The sequence below is a fragment of the Panthera onca genome, chromosome A1 (genome assembly GCF_046562875.1).
Source record: "Panthera onca isolate mPanOnc1 chromosome A1, mPanOnc1 haplotype 2, whole genome shotgun sequence".
NCBI lineage: Eukaryota > Metazoa > Chordata > Mammalia > Carnivora > Felidae > Panthera > Panthera onca.
This window is the reverse complement of record NC_138339.1, coordinates 51,478,715-51,498,342: the sequence shown is the minus strand read 5'-3', so window position 1 is coordinate 51,498,342 and position 19,628 is coordinate 51,478,715. Positions and strand designations below refer to the sequence as shown.

Genomic DNA, 19,628 nt, shown 5'->3' with positions numbered 1-19,628 from the left:
TTATTAAATGTACAGATCACTTCTGGAAGGAAACATAAGGCACGGGTTATACTTGGGGAGGAGAATGAGGCCTGGGACCAGGGGGAGAACACATACATTTCACCATAGTATATATTTGTAAAATGACACCTTGTATCATATGAAAACAAAAAGAGAGAGAGAAAGGAAGGTTAAACTGAGCATGTGATGATATTAGATTGATTTGTCCTCTGAGGAAGATTGGAAAGGTCAGAGAAGTTTTTTTGCCCTTATTTTATATATGGGCCAGTTATCAGTAGATAGGATGCTCTTGCCCTAAATCTTTGGTTTCCAGCCTGTGAGCTTCAGAAATTCGGGGTAGGAGGGGGTTCAGTGGTTCATAGTAAGCACTTGATAAAGGTTTGGTTTTGAATGAATGAATGAAGGAGTGAACAAATGAATACTTCTTGGCATGGGTGGGGTGTAGGGGGTGGGAAAGGGAACTCAGTTGCACGGTTCCCCTGCTGGCCCCAGAAGAGGCTAAGGGCACTGACATCATTTCTACCTGCGGACAGCGATGCACCACCAAAACCATCAGTGCAATGTATTTTTATTCTTCAGAGATACTAGGAAAACAAGAGTCTTTGAAATGATACACAAAGGACTGCAGACTATGAATGGTTTTTACAATCTTTTGAAAATCACTCCTGGAGAAAAGCCAACTTTCTGCCTCCCTCTCTCTCTCACTTGTCAGAACTCCTGATAACTGAGGGGTGCCTGGGTGGTTCAGTCAGTTAAGTGTCTGATCTTGATTTTGGCTCAGGTCATGATCTCATGGTTTGAGCCCTTCGTCAGGCTCTGCATTGACAATGTGGAACTTGCTGGAGATCCTCTCTCTCCCTCTCTCTCTGCCCTCCTGCACATGCATGCATGTATGCTCTCTCTCTCTCTCTCTCTCTCTCAAATAAATAAATTAATTACAAAAAAAAGAACTGCTAACAACTGAGAGCTGAAGTTTAGGAAAAGAGAGACTCCAAATTAGTGAATAATAAAGGCCCTTCGTGTACCCTGCATAGAAATATTATAATACTGCTATGAAAAATAAAGAACAGGGACACCTGGGTGGCTCAGTCGGTTGAGTGTTCAATTCTTGCTTTTGGCTCAGGTCATGATCTCACTTTTCTTGAGATCCAACTCCACATTGGGGTGTCTAACAGTGTGGAGTTTGCTTGGAATTCTCTCTCCCTCCCTCTCTCTCCTCCTCCCCCCCTCAAAATAAATAAACAAGTAAACTTAAAAAAATAAAGAACAGCAACAACAAAAAGCAAAACAATACTGAGAGTCATTTTTTTTGTAAACCTTATTTGTTTTTGAGACAGAGAGAGTGACAGAGTGAGAGCAGAGGAGGAACAGAGAGAGATGGAGGCAGAGAATCTGAAGCAGGCTCCAGGCTCTGAGCTGTCAGCACAGAGCCTGACGCAGGGCTCAAACTCACGAACTGCAAGCAAGGTCATGATCTGAGCCGAAGTCGGATGCTTAACTGACTGAGTCACCCAGGCACCCCTGTGAGTTGTTATTCAATGGAAGGCCACTCTAGTAATTTTATCATGTGATTCTATTTTAATAACATTTACTTTTTTTCTGATTATAAGAGTAATGCATGTTTCTTGTAGAAAACTTAGAAATACAGATATCTTAGAATAAAAAGTAAAATAAAATTTTCCATAATCCTACCACTGATTTTGCATAGTTAATACTTTTATAAATATTCTTCAGTTTCTTTTGCATGTGTGTTTAACCAGTCCTGTTCTAATCATGATTTATTATTTAACCAGTACCTGTTCTAATAGTTCACTACAGTAAAAAAGCATTGTGATAAAACCACCTGTAAAGAAATCTTTACACTCATCTGCTTTTTTTTTTTTTTAAATAAATTTCCAGAAGGGTGCCTGAGTGGCTCAGTCAGTTGAGCATCTGACTCTTGGTCATTATCTCACAGTTCATGAGTTCGAACCCCACTTTAGGCTCTGTGCTGACAGCTCGGAGCCTGCTAGGGGTTCTCTGTCTCCCTCTCTCTCTGCCCCTCCCCGCTCACGCTCTGTCTCTCTCTCAAAATAAATAAATAAACTTAAAAATAATTAAAGGGGAGCCTGGGTGGCTCAGCTGGTTAAGCATCGACTTTGGCTCAGGTCTTGATCTCACAGTTCGTGGGTTCAGGCCCCACGTTGGCCTCTGCTGACAGCTCAGAGCCTGGAACCTGCTTCAGATTCTGTGTCTCCCTCTCTCTCTGTCCCTCCCCCACTCGTGCTCTGTCTCTCAAAAATAAATAAATGTTAAAAAAATTTTTTTAATTAAAAAATAAAATAAAATGAAATTTCAGAAGTGGAATAATTAGATCAAATGATATATTAAAAAATTTTAGTAAGACCATCTTTTAGTAAGATAGGATTATATTCCCAACAACACCAAACATATATTTGTCCCAAACATATATTTGTCAACCTTGCATGTTATATTTTTACGTGTCATCTTTACACAGGGCCACGATAATCTTCTCTGCATTGTTCCTATTTTAGTATATGTGCTGCCAAAGCAAGCACTCGCATGTTATGTATAGATTTTTTTAATTTTTATTTATTTTGAGAAAGAGCACGAGTGGGGGAGGAACAGAGAGAGAGAGGGAGAGGGAGAGAATCCCAAGCAGGTTCTACACGGTCAGCACAGAGCTTGACTTGGGGCCCGATTCCACAAACCGTGAGATCATGACCTGAACCCAAATCAAGAGTCAGACGCTTTACCTACTGAGCTACCCAGGCACCCCTCGCCTGCTGTATTTTTTTTTTTAATTTTTTCATGTTTATTTATTTTTGAGAGACAGAGACAGAGCACAAGTGGGGGAGGTGCCGAGGGAGGAAGACACAGAATCTGAAGCAGGCTCCAGGCTCTGAGCTGTCGGCACAGAGCCCGACGTGGGGCTCGAACCCACAAACTGTGAGATTATGACCTGAGCCAAAGTTGGATGCTCAACCAACTGAGCCACCCAGGTGCCCCTATTTTATTTTATTTTATTTTATTTTTAATTTTTGCCTGCTGTGTTTTTAAAAATCCTCAACAAAGATGTATCACAAAGTTTCTAAAAAAATTTTTAATGTGTTTGTAGGGAGTATGAACATTAAAAATTTTTCTTTCACATTTATTTATTTATTTTGAGAGAGAGAGAGATAGAGCACAAGTGGGGGAGGGGCAGAGAGAGGAGACACAGAATCCGAAGCAGGCTCCAGGCTCTGAGCTGTCAGCACAGAGCCCAACACAGGTCTTGAACCTGTAAACTGCGAGATCTTGACCTGAGCCGAAGTGGGATGCTTAACCATCTGAGCCACCCAGGCGCCCCAGTATGAACATTTTAAAAATGATACTAATCCTTTTGAATTCCTTCTTTCATGGCATACATGAAATTCTGAATTTTCATATGTTTCATGTGGTAATCATTTATGAGAGGTTCAGATAGTAAGATCTACCTTTTGTCACATTTGTTAAAAACATTTTCTCCAATCTGTCATTTGCCTTTTTTGTGACATCTGATATATCTAACTAACTCTTGCATATTTACTCGAATATATATACTCATCCTTGGCTTTCTTCCTGTGCTTTATATCTGGGCTTTCTCTTCTGAAATAATGCACCTATATTTTCTCTTAATTGTCTTGTATTTTGTTGTTGTTTGTAGTTCTTTGGGCTTGATAAAGCTAATTTATAGATAGGGACCCCTAAAACAGAGGCCACCCTAGTAGTCTGTGCCACATCACAAATCTAAACCTAAGTCATTCTGCACTTTTCTGGAAACACCTGGCAAGGAAACCTAATATACACCAATCACACATCTCCAAGTTAGCTTTAGCTAGTTTACCTTACCTTAGGAAATAGGACCTGCTAGCCTTATAAGGAAATCTCTAACCTCTTAATGAGTCATGCCTTGCTTCTGCATTACCTCTTGTAACATTCTATAAAACTTGTTCTTGCCCAAAATCCCTCTGGAAGAGGTCTCCACTGCTGGTGAGACACTGCACTCTCCCAATCCATGGACTGTGTTCCCTTGAATAAAGGACATCAGACTTGTTACTAAATTGTTTTGGTTTGTCATTTGGCAGGTATGTATGTATATAATATATATGTATATATATATTATATAGTACATGTATATATATGTTTATTCATTTATTATAAATGTTTATTCATTTTTGAGAGAACATGCATGCATGAGTGGGGGAAGGGCAGAGAGGGTGGGGCAGACAGAGGATCTGAAGTGGTTAAGTCCAATGTGGGGGCTCAGACTCAGGAACAGTGAGATCATGACCTGAGCTGAAGTCAGACGCTCAACTGACTGAGTCACCCAGACATCACTATTTTAGTTTTGTCATTTGACAGGTTCTTATATTAATTTGAATGATGATTGAAATAAATCTCTAGTTTTACTTTTACCCCCAAATTAACTAATTTCCTCAGCCTAATTTATTGAAGAATTTATCCTTTTCCACACAAAAGTGAAATGCCACATTTATCCTAAGATTGGGTTTTAAGTATGTTGTATACGTTTCTAGACTTCAGCTATTCCACTGATGGTTATCAATCCACTCTTGTATTGACACCACACTATTATAATTATACCTTAGCAATATGTTTTTTTAAATTTATGTTTTATTGGTTTTTTTTTAAATTAATCTTTACACTCGACGTGGGGCTCGAACTCATGAACCCAAGATCAAGAGTTGCATGGTCTTCCGACTGAGCCAGCCAGGCACCCCAGGTTAGCAATATGTTTTAAGATTTGGTAATATAGGTCTATCTCCTCCATTTTTAAAATTTAAAATTCTTAGATTTTCTCATGGATATTCTTCCATTTGAATGTTACAGAAAGTGTTACATGTTATCTTTTCCAGCCTCATCTACCTACAATCATTAGAATTTTATTAAAGGACTAAATTTGGGTAAAGTTGGTATTTTCACCTTCTATTTCTTCAAGACTTTCTTATTATGTTTCAACTTTTATAATGTCTTCATTAAAAGCCTTTATTTCTCAGTAACTTTATTCCTAGGTATTTCACACTTTTACAAGAGTATATATACTGTATAATATACGTATTATACACTATATATATTTTACATTAAAATTGTTCTTTAAGCTCCAGTTGAAGCTTGTCAAAGCTGACTTTAAAATTTTTTTCCAGGTGGGTATGTGCTTTCAGGAAACCAGTCAGAAACTAAAGGCGCTTTAGTGGTGGCTATTTATTGAGTGTTCTTTTTATACCTGACATGGCAATTATCACTTCACACGAATTATCTTCTTTAATAATACAGTATCTTCAACAGGCTGGTGCAATTTTTATTCCCATTTTACACAAGAGGGTTCCCCGTCTTAGAACACGTGAGGAACTTGGCAAAAATTATCCAGTTTGTAGGTGGGTTTGAAACAAGTCTGCGAATCTCAAAAAGTATCACAAGAAAACCATCAGCCAAGAGGACAGCCCACTGTGGTGCCAATAGATCAGCTGATTAAAGGGAGTGCCTTTCCGAAAACAATCAGCTGAATTAAAAAGACAATGTGGGGCGCCTGGGTGGCGCAGTCGGTTAAGCGTCCGACTTCAGCCAGGTCACGATCTCGCGGTCCGTGAGTTCGAGCCCCGCGTCGGGCTCTGGGCTGATGGCTCGGAGCCTGGAGCCTGTTTCAGATTCTGTGTCTCCCTCTCTCTCTGCCCCTCCCCCGTTCATGCTCTGTCTCTCTCTGTCGCAAAAATAAATAAAAAACGTTGAAAAAAAAAAAATTTAAAAAAAAAAAAAAAAAAAGACAATGCTTTCCATCCACGGTACCGTTGGTTTTCCACCACTCCAAGACGCAGATCTACACTCTGCAGGAACACAATAAATACCAGTTGATTCACTGAGCCTCCTTTTGAATTCAGGACGCGTGGGTAACCAAGAGCGGCTTTTCTGGAGCGTTCGTGGGAATTGTCCGTTTAGAAATCTACCTCCCCATCTCGAGACGAGTTTTAAAAAAGAAGAAGAAGAGGAAGAATTAAGAAAGAAAAAACAGGTGGAACCGACGTAAAATTGGCCACAGCAGCGCACGCGGGAGACAGAACTTTCTGGGGGCATCCTGCCCGCGCTCTTCACGCGTGGTGCGCGCAGGTGGCGCTGCGGTCCCTGAGCTCCCCGCGGAAGCCGGCGAGGAGCTCAGGAGGCCACCCAGAGCCTCCGCGAAGGTGAGAGGAAGCTTTCCACCCAAGCGGGGGAGGCGGGCGGGCAGGAAGCGGAGCCAGCGCCGGCGAAAGAAAGACTCCAATTCCCAGCCCCCCGCCCCACGGGGTGCGGGCCGCCGGCGCATGCGCGTGGCCCGGCCCCCAATTCCCCCAGCGAGGGAGGGAGGCCCCCGGCGGCCGGGAGGCTGCGAGCCGCGGCGGGACCCGAGCGCAAGCAGGGGCGCGGCGGCGACGAGGGCGAGCGGGGCTGCGGAGGCGAACGTCGAGAGCGTGGGGCGCCCCGCGCGCGCGCGCCCAGCCGCGTGCAGACAACCGAGGGCACCGCCGGCTTGGCCCTGAGAGGGGCCTGGCACCCGCAGCCCCCCACGCCCGAAGAGGGATGCGTGAGTTTCGCCCCGGCTCGAGGGCAGGATGTGGGAGCAGGACAAAGGCTGGGCGGCGGGGGAGGAGTTGGGGACGGCGAGCCGGTGGCCGCTGCCGGAGCTCCAGCCTTGGGTGAGCTAGCGGAGTCGGCAACTTTCTGCGCAACTTTTGCAAAAAGGAAGATAAAAATTCTGCAAGTTGTTGCAGAGTTCCAGGTGGCCCCGGCTCCCTCGAGCAGAGGGCAAGGGGGCACCGCACCCTTGGCTGGGACCGGAGGCGACCACCGGCTCCTCTCAGCGGGGTAGGAAGGGGCGCCCATTCGGGCCCTGGCCGGGGACGAGCGAGAATAGGGATGCCGCGGGTCCGAGCCGGGGAGGCGTGCTGCAGCTGCTCAAGTTGCCCGTGTCCACGCAGGGTGCGCCCTGAGAGCCCGGTAGCGTCGGATCTCTGTTCTGCATACCCGATGATGAATGAGCCGTGGTGGGAAGGGCGCGTCGCCTCAGACGTCCACTGCACCCTGCGCGAGAAGGTCAGTTCCTCCCTGCCGCGGTTGTGTGGCTGGGTATTTAAAGTGCCTTTGGGTCTCCATTCGATGTCCTCTGGTCGTCCCTTGTAGGTACTGGATCTCCTGATGGCCTTGCTTTCTTCCTGCCCTTAGCCTTCTCCCGGAAAATTGTGGGGGAGAAACTGGAGATTGGAGAGCTTTAACTGGTTTACTGGTTAGGAACTCAAGAGATCGCGACTGTAGTCCTTAAAGCTATATTTCCCATAATATTGCCACAAGAGCTTATTTTAAGTGGTACCTTTAAAAGAAACAATTATTGTGTATTCATTTTAATGTGAAATTTAAAAAATGAAAATCCAGCAAGTTCTGCATAGGATAAATGATGCTGATTTCCCATTGATTGTAATGACCTAACAGTTCCTTTTAAGATATTAAAAGTTGTGACTCAGTAGAAAGAAATGTTAGGTAAGCGAAAGTGTAAGGTATATAGAAGTTATGTCTCCCTCAAAAACAAAAACAAAAACAAAACCCCACAAATCTCTAGGATGGAACTGAGTAAACTTTAAGAAAAACCAGTCTAAATGATAGGCAACAAAACTGGGAGGCTGTGAGGAGAAAACAAACACTCCCCTGCCAGTTTGCCTCTGGGGGCTGCTGAAATGGGATCCCTGCCCTCCCCTCACCTCAAAGGAAGTGCTGATGGCCACTGAGGCAAGGGCCTGTGTGTCTTGCCTTCTGCATTTGGGCTGAGACTGAGAAGGGTGGTTTGGGAAACAGGTGTGAAATAGAGGAGTATATTGGTTCTCTAGGGTTGCCTTGAGGAGAGGACTTAAAACAATAGGAATGTGTTCTCTCACAATTCTGGAGGCTACAAGTCCAAAATCAAAGTGTTGGCAGAGTCATTCTGATCCTTGGCCTTTCTTGGCTTGTAGATGCCTCGTTCCAAACTCTGAGCTGGTTGTCACACAGCGTTCTATGTTTGTTTTTTCTCCTTATAAGGACACCAGTCATTGGAATAAGGTCTCCTTTAATACAGTATTTTAATTTAACTGATTACATCTGAAAAGACCCTATTTCCTAGGTGGACATGAATTTGGTGGGAAGGGGGTGGATACAATTCAACCCAATATAGGGAAGGAGAGGTCTTCCTAGTGGGGTACCTGGGTCCCTACACAGACAGGTAGTGCATTTGCATCCAGTGTCTGTGGAGTTCTCCTTACAAAGTCACCAGATATTCAGGGTTGTTGTTTTTTTTGCCCCCTCATTAGGGACTGGCTGTCTTCCAGCCAAATTAATATTTTTTTCTTTTGCCTGTACCTGTTAGTCTATCTCTGTCTTGTGTTGGTTACCCAGGCTGTAGCTTTTTTGGTCTTCTCCCTGGAGCAGAATGGCCAAGGTGCCACACATTCTGAGCATCTGGAGAAGAAATCTAGGTCTTAAAGTGTTAGAAGGCAGAGATAGTGGGTTGGTAGGCCAGGCAGTATAGTCCTGGTCCTTTTCTGGAGGTAGTGGCTGAATGAACTAGTAAGAACTGCCATGGAAATTGGGTTTCCTTGTTGATCATAGGCTTGAGTGGTTATCAGTTCTCCTCATAGCTTGGGAGCAATGACTGGTATAATTTGTCCCTTTCTAGCAGGAAGGATTTCTGAAAGCAGTATAAACTCAACCAGCTCAGTCACCTGAGAATCCCCAGTCTTTTATATGAGTGTTCTGAACACCCCTCCAGCCACTCAGAGGAGCAGGGGCAGGCGGTCCCCCATTAATTGTGCCTCACCCAAGCCATATCGCTCTTAGTTTCCTGTTGGGCTGCCTGCCTCAGAGGGAGAAGAGCTTTGTCGAGGCTTTACAGGATAGAAATGGAAAACTCAGGGATTGATGCCTAGGGTCCTCTGTGACCTTGAAGCTGGTCTTATCAGGGCAATCCCAGGTTACTTTGGTTTATAATGTAAATGCCCCCCCCCCATATTAACTATTTTCCTCCTTTATTTCCACTCTCTGTTCAAAGAAGCAGATGCTTTTTCTTTTTTAATGTTTATTTTTTGAGAGAGCGTGTATGTGAGCAGGGGAGGGGCAGAGAGAGAGGGGGACAGAGGATCCAAAGCGGGCTCTGTACTGACAGCGGATGACAGCCTGAAGCGGTGCTCAAACTTACAAACCTTAAGATCATGACCTGAGCCGAAACCAAGAGTTGGACGCTTAATCGACTGAGCCACCCAGACGCCCCAGATGCTTCTTGAGACAATTTGGTTTTATGGAGAGTTTGCAGAGAAAAGCGAGAGCTAAGGGGAACCCAGCAGCCATACCAGCCTCACCTTTCTTAAGGAATTTCTTTCTTAAGGAATGAGGGCTGGCCTTTCATTTTTCCCAGAGTAATTTTTTAGTCAACATCTATTCTAGTACTACATTTCTAACACTGTAGAACAATTTTGTGAGTGTCTGGCACACAGTACACACTGTTGTTTGTCAAATGTTTCCAGATAAACACAAAGCGTGTTTGTGTGTGTGCCGTTGAACTGTCATCATCGACCCGGGCGTGGTTATGCTCAGTTGACTGATGCAGGAAGCAAGGCTTGATCACCGAACTAGTGGGAGCCCCCTTTGTCAGATGTGCCATTCCAGAATAGCATTACACTATAGTGTGTAAAATGTGACACTGTGGAAAGGAACTGTGGTGTCAGATGCACACTAGTTATGGCGGTGAAACCCCGAGCTGCTTGTATGACCTCTCTAAACTTCTTTGAACCTGGCTTCCACCGTCCATTCTTCCCACCACCACCAGAACTTAGATCATGTCAGTTCCCTGCTTAAAGACCTCCGCTGTCATCCCATTGCTCTCAGTAAAATTGCCAGTTCTTACCTGTACCTGTAATATCTGAAATAGTTGGGCCCCACCTGCTCTCATCTCTTGTCTCCTACATTGGCCTCCCCACATTGGCCTCCTTTCTCTTCCTTTAATAAGTCAAGCTCATTTTGTGTCTCAGGGCCTTTGCACTGGCTGTTCCCTCTATTTGAAGTCTGCCTTTCTCTAATACTATTCCTCTGTGTCTATCAAAGCATCCTATTTTGTTTCCTTTATAGTATTTACCAGCATCTGGAATTATTGCCTGTTTATTACCTTTTCCCCTACACTAGAATGTACGCTCTGCAAGAATAGTCCTGTGCCTGTCTTGTTCAGTGTCAGGTGTCCGTGTCTAGAATGGAGCCTCCCTGATCTGAGTGGAGTGGTGAAAAGAATGAATCTTCTTTAGTTTCCTTTTCTGTAGCCTGGGGGGTGAATTTGATAGGAATGTTAGGAGTGATGAGAGGACCTAAGAACTGTGGTAGGCACATGACAGGAATTGTGCCCTCACACTTACCGATTGCTGAGTGGAAGCTGAATGTGAAACCGATAGTCCCTTTCACATAGCGTGTATGCAGAGTAAGGCTTGGGGTTCGTGACCACCTTGTGAACGCTTCACAAGTGTGACAGGTAGTCCTGATTAAGACAAGGATCATTATCCCTTTGGGCCATTGGATGGTGATGGGGTTGAGGCTGGGAGAGGCCTCAGTTTGCCAAAAGTCACGTACCTGGGACCCAGAAGCTAGGTGCCCTCGGCAAAATCTAAGCAGCCATGGAACCCTCCTTCCATCCAGATCGCTCTAGAGAAGTGTCTCCCTCTCAGGCCACCTTTATCCCATGCTCAGACTTAAATTGCTCCCTTCATCATCTTTCCTGCCCCATTGCTTCTTCTAGAGCAAACCTGGAACCCCTTTCTCCAGCTACTTTCTGTTGGGGTGAAGGGCTGCCAGCCAGTACAGGGGAATCAGGTTTCTTACTTGTAACACCTGTGCCCTTGAACTTCTTCATTGAACATGAGGGAAGGAGAACATGATCACAGATGATCACTGTCGCCAGTGGGGACAGTGAGACTGTTGGTGATGTTTTCTGGTGACCAGGTATATGCCCTCATGAATATTCAGATTAAAGCTGAGAGCCTCCTTCCCCTCTCCCCCCAAAAGGTGAATCCACCTTAAGTTTAAAATTAGCTTTAAAATAAGTTTAAAATTTAAGATCCCACCCTCTCAAAACCATGTCGACAAGCCCTACTTGTTTTGACCTGGTAGCTTTATCTTCCGGGGCTCCTGGGAGCCTGCATGCTAGAGGTTCCCTCCTTCATCCTGTTCACTTCCTCCTAGGATTGGGGTCATGTGGCACCTTGGGGGTCTCCTTGCCCTGCTCCAGATCTACAGAGCAATCAGCTGCTTCCTGAAGCTTGCTTCCTTCCACACTTAGAAAACTTGAGCTGTGTGAGACCACATTTCGTGAACCGGTAGACTGATCAAGGACATTTTTACTGATTTGTGATTGAATTTATACAAAGATCTTCCTAAACACCACCAACAAAAGTGACATTTAGCGATGATAATGTTAGCGGCTACTGTTTATTGAGCACTTCCTGATGCCGGCAGTGTGCCAAGCATGTCCTCCATGTATTATCTCACTTCTCATATCTGCCCTAGTGCTGGGATTGACCCTGTTTTACAGATGGGAAACTACAAGACTCAGAGGGTATGAGTAACTCTGTTGAGAGCGAATAGATCATTGTATCAGAGCTTGACCGTAGATTCATTTGCAAAAATGTCCATTTTAACAAAGATTGGAAATACAAGGCAGGGGAGTCAAGGCTCTTCCATCCGTGGCATTGTAGGCTCTGGCTTTAGTCGGTGTTACAATGACTCTGTAAGTTGGATTTTCTTTAAGCCACCCTGAGAAGCCAGCAGCCATGGGCTCTGGCCTTGCTTTGGGCATTGGAAGGGCTGACTGCCAGGCCAGGGCCTTCCTTATTTGGCTCTGGCACCTCACTTGTGTATGGTGCTTCTCACCTTGAAGTGATTTGGCCTTTGCTGTTGCCTCTCCCTGGGGTGGACATGATGGTGTTCTGACCTGCCAGAGCAGAGTACGGACCCCTCCGGGCCGTCTTCTCTTGCCTGAACTCTGACAGCTGGACACGACAGAATCTCACCCCAGCTCGGTCTGCCACCCCTGGATTAAAGCCACATTGTTTTCTAATGGCTTCTAAAGCTTTCACATCCTTTTATTTTGCACTTCCAACATCAATATTTTTCCTTCTCGCTCTTCTCCCTAAATTCCTCAAATTTCTCCACTGCACGGTTGAACATTTGACTCTTTATAAAAAGTGTTGACCCAAGCCCATGCTCCACAATTTGACTAGGTCACCCCATAATTGGCTTTTCTATTCTCTTGTCCTCCTTTTGGGTTTCTGCACACTCAAGGGACAGTTCTTCCCAAATCATGAGATAAAACCAGATCTATCAATAAGAAAATGTTCTAGACACTGGTGACAGAACGTGTCTGCCCAGCTCAGTTCCAGAAATGTGTCATTCAAGCCTCTCAGACCCCAAATGGCTGGTTTTGAGAAGCCCTTGCCTACTGACAAGGCTGCCTTATGGTTGTGGTCTTCAAGGGAGACCCTAAGCAGCTGGCCCTCAGGGCCCCTTTCTGGAGGGAAGGGTGAGGCTTTTAGTATAAGGAGGGGTTTGCTACAGTCCCACTTGTAAGGGTGATCTGGGCTACCCCTGGGGTTGTATGCAGAAGACAGAAGATGGAGTGAGAAATGAGGTTGGGGGGCTGGATGAGATGTCATTCATGGTGGCATCCAGCTTTAAGACACCCAGACTCCAGTATCCCTACTTGTGTTCTACAGGAAGCTTGGGGACAAAGGTGAATCAGAACTGGGTGTTTTCTCATGAGCCCCTCTGGTCTTAGACAACAGAAGTGCTCAGTGTGCCCACAGTGCTCACCTGAGACTTGGTCTCTGTGTACCTTATCTGTGGAAGATGCAAGTTATCTTGCAGGCTTCCTTTCATCTGCACCTCAGGCTAGTGTGATCCCTGCCCCACCTGCCTCCCAGGTGTCCCAGGAGAAAATACATGGGTATGGGCCTTTGGGGCCTTGATTTTGAGGTGGAGAAGGGGGTTGGCAGGCACCGTGGTTGGCTGGGGAAGCGTATGCTAAGTAAGGAGAGGACATTTAAGGCCTTGAGCTGGCCCTGTGCCCTTGCCCTTGACTTCTTCTTTGTCTTTCTAAACCACACTGCCCCTTGGGTAAAGGGAGTACAGCCAACGATTGTCTGGAGTATCTGAGCACCTGGCAGAAAGAGGTGACACTGGGTCTGCTGTTTTCTCTCTTTTTGTTTTTTTAAAAGTTATTAAACACACACACAGACTGGGGTGGGTTTTTGATTTTTTGTTTTCGTTTTTGTTTTGCTTGTTTGCTTAGGAAACTGCAAAAATAAATACAAGCAAAGAAAGTTAGTCTCACCATTTGGAAGTCATTTCTGTTGATATTTTGGTTTAGGTTCTTCTGTTCCTTTGTGTGCATGTTATCATGATACAGTTTTATTTTGTTTTTGCTTTTTTTTTTAGTAAAAATGGAAAATACCTTGCCTCAAAACACTCTGTTCATTTCATGCATTTCTGTATCATTCTTCACCGAAATCCTGGCTATTGGACACCAGCAAAAAAAAAAAAAAAAAAAAAATTAGAAACAGGCAATTGTGCTTATTTAGAATAGGTAATATGAGAACATGGTAAAAAAAAAATCCAACTATATGAAAGGGTAGGTAGTAAATAGGCTTTCTTCACCGTGTCTCATTCTGTGAGTTTTTCTCTCAAAGGTGCCACCAATTCCAGCTTCTTGTGCATCCTTCCAAAGTTGTTCCATGTGTAAACAAACACAAATATGGTGTATGTTTGTGTGTTCGAACACAAGTAGTGTACTTTATACTGTGCTGTACCATTTGATATTTTAATGTGTATATTTTAATCATTTAAATATTTTCTGTGAAACCAATGAACAGAAGCTCTGTGACCAGAAGGGATTTTTTTTTTTTTTTTGGCTTTTCTGTTCATGGTAATTATGAAGGTATATAGTAGATACTCAATACGTTTTTATTGAATGAATGGACGGACTATTTCTTTTTGGTCATTTTCTATCTAAATATATATTATGGTTCTATAACTTAATTTTTTCCTTCACTGTATATACCAAATAGCTTTCTACATCATTAACTACTTTTCTACAGTATCATGCATCACGTTTTCCTGTGTGGATATACCAGGATTTGATTGGCTAATCTTCTTGTTGGATATTTAGGTGGAATGCTTATTCATTTCCTAAAACTGAGTTATAATCTAGAGTACAATGTACAGATCTTTTTTTAAAATTTTTTAATGTTTATTTATTTTTGAGAGACAGCGTGCAAGCTGGGAAGGGGCAGAGAGAGGAGACACAGAATCGGGAGCAGGCTCCAGGCTCTGAGCTGTCAGCACAGAGCCCCATGCGAGGCTCGAACTCACAGACCGTAAGACCATGACCTGACCCGAAGCTGGACACTCAACTGACTGAGCCACCCAGATAGCTATACCTATGGTACAATGTACAGATCTTAAGTGTGCAGTTTACAGTGTATAGTGAGTTTTGATAAATGTGTGCATTCATGTAACTAAGATACAGAACATTGCCAGAGCACCTAGCTGGCTCAGTTGGTGGAGCACGTGGCTCTTGACCTCTGGGTCATCAGTTCGAGCCGCCCCCCCCCCCCCCGCCATTGGATATAGAGAGAATGCTTAAATAAACAAATAAACGTAAAAAAAAAAATTTTTTTTTTTACGTTTATTTATTTATTTTGAGAGGGAGAGAGAGCGAGCGAGCACATGCACAAGCAGGGGAGGGCCAGAGAGAGAGGAGAGAGAGAGAATCCTAAGCAGGCTCCATACCAGCAACACAGAGCCTGATGTGGGGCTTGAACCCACGAACCATGAGATCATGACCTGAGCCGAAATCAAGAGTCACTTAACCGACCAAGCCACCCAGTTGCCCCAATAAACTTAAAAACAGAATCTTAAGAAGAAAAGATGTACAATATTGCCATTGACCTAGAAAGCTCCTCTGTGCCCCTTCTCAGTCACTCACTCCATCCTGCTCCCAGCCCTAGGCAAGCCATCTACTGTTTGTATCTCTGGATTGTATTTGTCTTTCCTAGAGTTTGATATACATAGAGTTATACATACGTACTCTTTTCTGTCTGCCTTTTTCTTCGTAGCGTAATATGTTTGAGATGCATCCATGTTATAGCTATTAGGAGTTTATTCCTTTTTCTTGCTAAGTAATATTCCATTTGTTTATTTATACAACACAGCTCTTTCATCCATTTCTCCCTTGTCCTTTGAGGCATTTCTCGTGTACCATTTGATTTTTAAAAAATTTTTTCATATTTATTTATTTTTGAGAGAGAGAAAGCGCGAGCGGGGGAGGGGCAGAGAGATAGAGGGAGACACAGCATCTGAAGCAGACTCCTGGCTCTGAGCTGTCGGCACAGAGCTGGACACGGTGCTTGAACTCACAAACTGTGACATCATGACCTGAGCAGAAGTCAGACGCTCAACTGACTGAGCTTCCCAGGAGCCCCTCTCATGTACCATTTGATTTTCAATAGTGCTGTGGGGGGTGCCTGGGTGGCTCAGTTGGTTAAGTATCCGACTTTGGCTCAGGTCATGATCTCATGGTTTGTGAGTTTGAGCCCCACATCGGGCTCTGTGCTGACAGCTCAGAGCCTGGAGGCTGCTTTGGATTCTGTGTCTTCCTCTCTCTCTGCCACTCCCCTGCTCATGCTCTGTGTGTCTGTCTCTCTCTCTCAAAAATAAATGAATGTTTAAAAAAATTTTTTTAATAAATAAATAAATAGCACTGCGGTACTGATCCAAGTCTGTCTGTGAATATGGTCATGGGAATAAATTCCTAAAATGAAATTGTTGGTCACAGGGTATAATTTTGAGAACTTTGCATATCACCGGTTAATTCCTGAAAGGTTGCACCTGTTTGCACTTCCACCAGTGGTGTGGGAGAGTGCCTGCTTCCCAGCAGCTTTGCTAAACCTAGGTATTACTGTTTTGAAAAAAATCAATGCCATTTGGTTAGGTCAAAATGGTGTCTCCTGGCTGTGTTTGAAAGGAATGGGAACCCAGAGTGGGAAAAGCACTGGAGGGGAATAAGGAGGGAACTCTGATACCTTCCCAGACCTGAGGGGCCCCATCTGCAGCAGGGAACCAGCCTGGGACCCATCTTGGGCTGGGTAAGGGCTGTTGAAGTGCCTTCCGCCCTGGCCAGAAAACTCCTAGTGCTCCCTCTTAGCCCCCTCAGTGTGTGCTGCCTCCTACCTCCAAGTGGCACTTACTTGAGAACTGATTCCTTCTGAGGCCAAATTTGAATTGTCCAGAGGCATTGGCTCCCTTAGAGGTCACTGGAGCAGGTAGTGCCAGAGCCTGGACATCCTTTATGATAGAGACATCCACACTGGTACCACGAGCTACTTATTCCAAAAATGATCATCCAGTGACTTGGGTGGGTGGGTGGGTTGAGGGAACAAGAATGGGAAGGGATGGTCATTAGAAGAGAAGCATCAGGAACTAGATTCAATTGCTGTATGGAAAAGTTGGAAAGAACCTAAATGCCCATCAGAAGGGAATTGGTTTCACTGTGGTTGGTCTAACACACTAAAATTTGTGGAGTCATTAGATGTGACATTGTGGAAGACAGCTTTGTGCTTGATGACAGTTGATTTTTCTGATCATTGCAAAAATCCCAGACAGCTCAGAGCATGTCTAATTCTTTGGAGTGTACCTCTGTTTTTTTCTTAACTTTTATGATAGAAATTTTTAAAGATACACAAAAGTAGGGAGAATAGTAAAATGAATCCCCATGTACTTTCCACTTAGCTTAGTACCTGTTTCATCTGTTCCCCAGACAACATGTGATTTTACATATAAATATCTGCTAACAGGCTTTTTTTTTTTAAGTAACAACTTTGGGGATGCCTTGAAGTGTCCAACTTTGGCTGAGGTCATGATCTCACGGGTTGTGGGTTCAAGCCCTGCATCAGTCTCAGTGCTGACAGCTCAGAGCCTGGAACCTGCTTTGGATTCTGTGTCTCCTTCTCTCTTTGCCCCTCCCTGACTCGAGCCCTCTCTCTCGCACGCGCTCTCTCTCTCTCTCTCAAAAATAAACATTGAAAATTAAATGTAACAACTATGCCACTATCACCCCTAACAAAATTAACAATTCATTAATATCTATTATTGCCCAGTCCATATTAAGCTTCCCCACTTGTCTCAAAAATGGCTTTTATAGTTGGTTTATTCAAATCATCATCCTGATAAGGTCCATGTATTACATTTCTTAAAAATTACTCTTTAAGGGGTGCCTGGGTGGCTCAGTTGGTTGAGCATTCAGCTCCTGGTTTTGGTTCAGGTCATGATCTCGTGGTTCATGGGTTTGAGTCCTATATCAGGCTCTGTACTAACAGTGCAGAGTCTTCTTGGGATTCTCTCTCTCTCTCTCTCTCTCTCTCTCTCTCTCTCTGCCCCTCCCTTGCTTGCTGTCTCTCTCTCTCAAAATAAATAAATAAACTTAAAAATTTTTTTTAAATTACTCTTTAAGTTTTTAATTGTCTGATAGCCTCCCTTCCCTGCACCCCCCCTCCCTTAAAAGCATTTTTCCCCATGACCTTGATTTTTGGAGAAACCAGGTCATTTGTTCTGATATATGTCCCCTACCTTGATTTGGCCTGTTCCTTACTAATGGTGTCATTTAACTTGAGTTCTCTGTTAACAATTTGGTTTATATACTTCCCTACTCTTGTGGGATTTTAGTGTGCTGTAACCTACTTTTTGTCTAGCTAGCTGTCAGCTCAAACATAGCTTCCTCAGAGAAGCCTTTCTTTACTCCTCTCCAGACAAGGTCGGGCCTGGGACCCTTGTTACATTCTCAGACCACCGTGCATTATTGCTTCAGCACTCAGCATGATTTGTAATTCTACACTTATTAATGGGATTATCTGATTTAGAACCAGCCTTCCCCCTAGACAGCAGGCCCGCGAGGGCAGGCCAGGGCCGTGTCTGTTCAGCTCTGAGCAGAGTGACTGCTGCACATCACAGACACCTTATCTGGAGTCTGTGTCCTACAGCCCACACACTGCCTTCCTGGATTTCGCTGTTGAAACAGACTTTTGGGGCAGGTAGCATGGCTCCCAGTAACTCCACCCTGCTGGTAGAGAAATGGCCTCTGAGAGCTTAAATGCTCAGCCAGGACTTCCCTATTAAGTGGGAGGCCTGGGGCTTTGAGACCGTGCGATCTGCTGTGCAGAGTGTGACTTAGGACGGGCAAAAGAATTGCAGCCAGCCTTGAAGTCAATGATGGGGTAACACGAACTTCCCCTCGAGGGACGTGAGAAGGCGGGGGTTAGTGGGACAAGGCTGTTGGTTCTGAGTTGATAGATCTCGTTAATCTCTCCTTTTGTGTTCATTTTCTGTTTTGAAATAATATCAAACATACAAGAGAGTTGCCAACATGGTTCACAATTGTGAACATTTCACACATTTGCCTTACCATTCTCTTCTTCCATCTTAATACTTTTTTTTTTTTTTTCTGGAAGCAAGTTGCAGGCGTTATCCCTTAATACTTCAGGGCTTATTTTGTATGGTTACTTTTGAGATTGGCCATGAAGTGGTTTGTGGGAGAAGTGTTGTCAGACCACTAGGGATATCTTCCCAGTTGTCAGGAACCTCCCTGGAAGCCTGCTTTGGGAGGAAGGGATTTCAGCATTCTGGTGAGAAAGGAGGAAGCCCAGGGCCACAGGCAACCTTTCTAGACCATGAGTGGGGATGGCAGAATACTGGCTTATTTCCTTGGACCATCTCCATGGCCTTACTGGCAGACAGCCCCTTCAGTCAGCATTTACTGAGCCCCACGTATAACCTGTAGACCTATGGGAGGCTCTGCCAGGAGAGGCTGTGGACTCAACCACACCCTGGGGGCCTCAACATCAGTAACGACAGTCCACATTAATGTACATTAATGGACGCTTGCTTGATACACATTTCCTTCCATTATCAAAGTCCTCAGGCAGCCCCCCCAGAAGGTACTGTAATTATCCTCATTTTACAGGTGAGACTCAGGAGAATTTAGAGAGTTAAATGACTTACCTAAAGCCATGCAGCTACGAAGATGGCGGAGCCAGGATTTGAAGGCAGGCAACCTGGCTCCAAAGCTCACACTGTGAACCACTGTACAGATGGTGACATCCGTTGCTTAGAGACACGTGAAAAGCTTCAAAGAGGAGGTGCTGTTTAGACTGTGTTCAAAGGATAAGCAGAAGCTCGCTAGGCAGAGAGAGGCGTGGAGGAAGTTCATCTCTCAGGGCACAGGGCAGTGAGTGATGGTCACACAGTGACTTGCAAAGGGCGGTCTAGTGAGTGGGGAGGGGCAGGAGAGGGGCCGGGAGCATTGGCTCTGGGGATGTGGGTCTCCCAGATGTGTACATGTATGCTGCGAGCACACACAGTGGTATGAGGAGGGAGTGCTGGATCACTGGGAAATGGCCTTGGCCTTGGAGACCTGTGTCTCCAGTGTTGGTGGTGGTCCAGAGAAATTGCATCTGAACCAGGGCAGGAAGTGGAGAGATTTGAGAGTTTGAGGAAATAGAGTCAAA

General features: G+C 44.6%; 1 protein-coding gene and 1 non-coding gene across 5 annotated transcripts in view; one reads left to right on the top strand and one right to left on the bottom strand.

Annotated features, from left to right (window-relative positions):
• Positions 1-2,446: 2,446 nt before the first annotated feature.
• On the bottom strand, positions 2,447-2,558 carry LOC132682559 (U6 spliceosomal RNA). Its single transcript, XR_009611741.1, has one exon. It is a non-coding gene; the product is annotated as a U6 spliceosomal RNA (small nuclear RNA).
• A 4,369-nt stretch (positions 2,559-6,927) lies between these two features.
• CCNJL (cyclin J like) overlaps positions 6,928-19,628 on the top strand; it is a 108,858-nt gene continuing 96,157 nt past the window's right edge. For all 4 annotated transcript variants that reach the window (XR_009610768.3, XR_009610766.3, XR_009610767.3 and 1 more), the window contains exon 1: positions 6,928-7,104. Coding sequence is in view for 1 of the 4 variants with exons in the window: in XM_060634900.3 (XP_060490883.3) it covers positions 6,928-7,104 (177 nt within the window). In the remaining 3 variants the exon portion in view is untranslated. The remainder of the gene's footprint in view (positions 7,105-19,628) is intronic.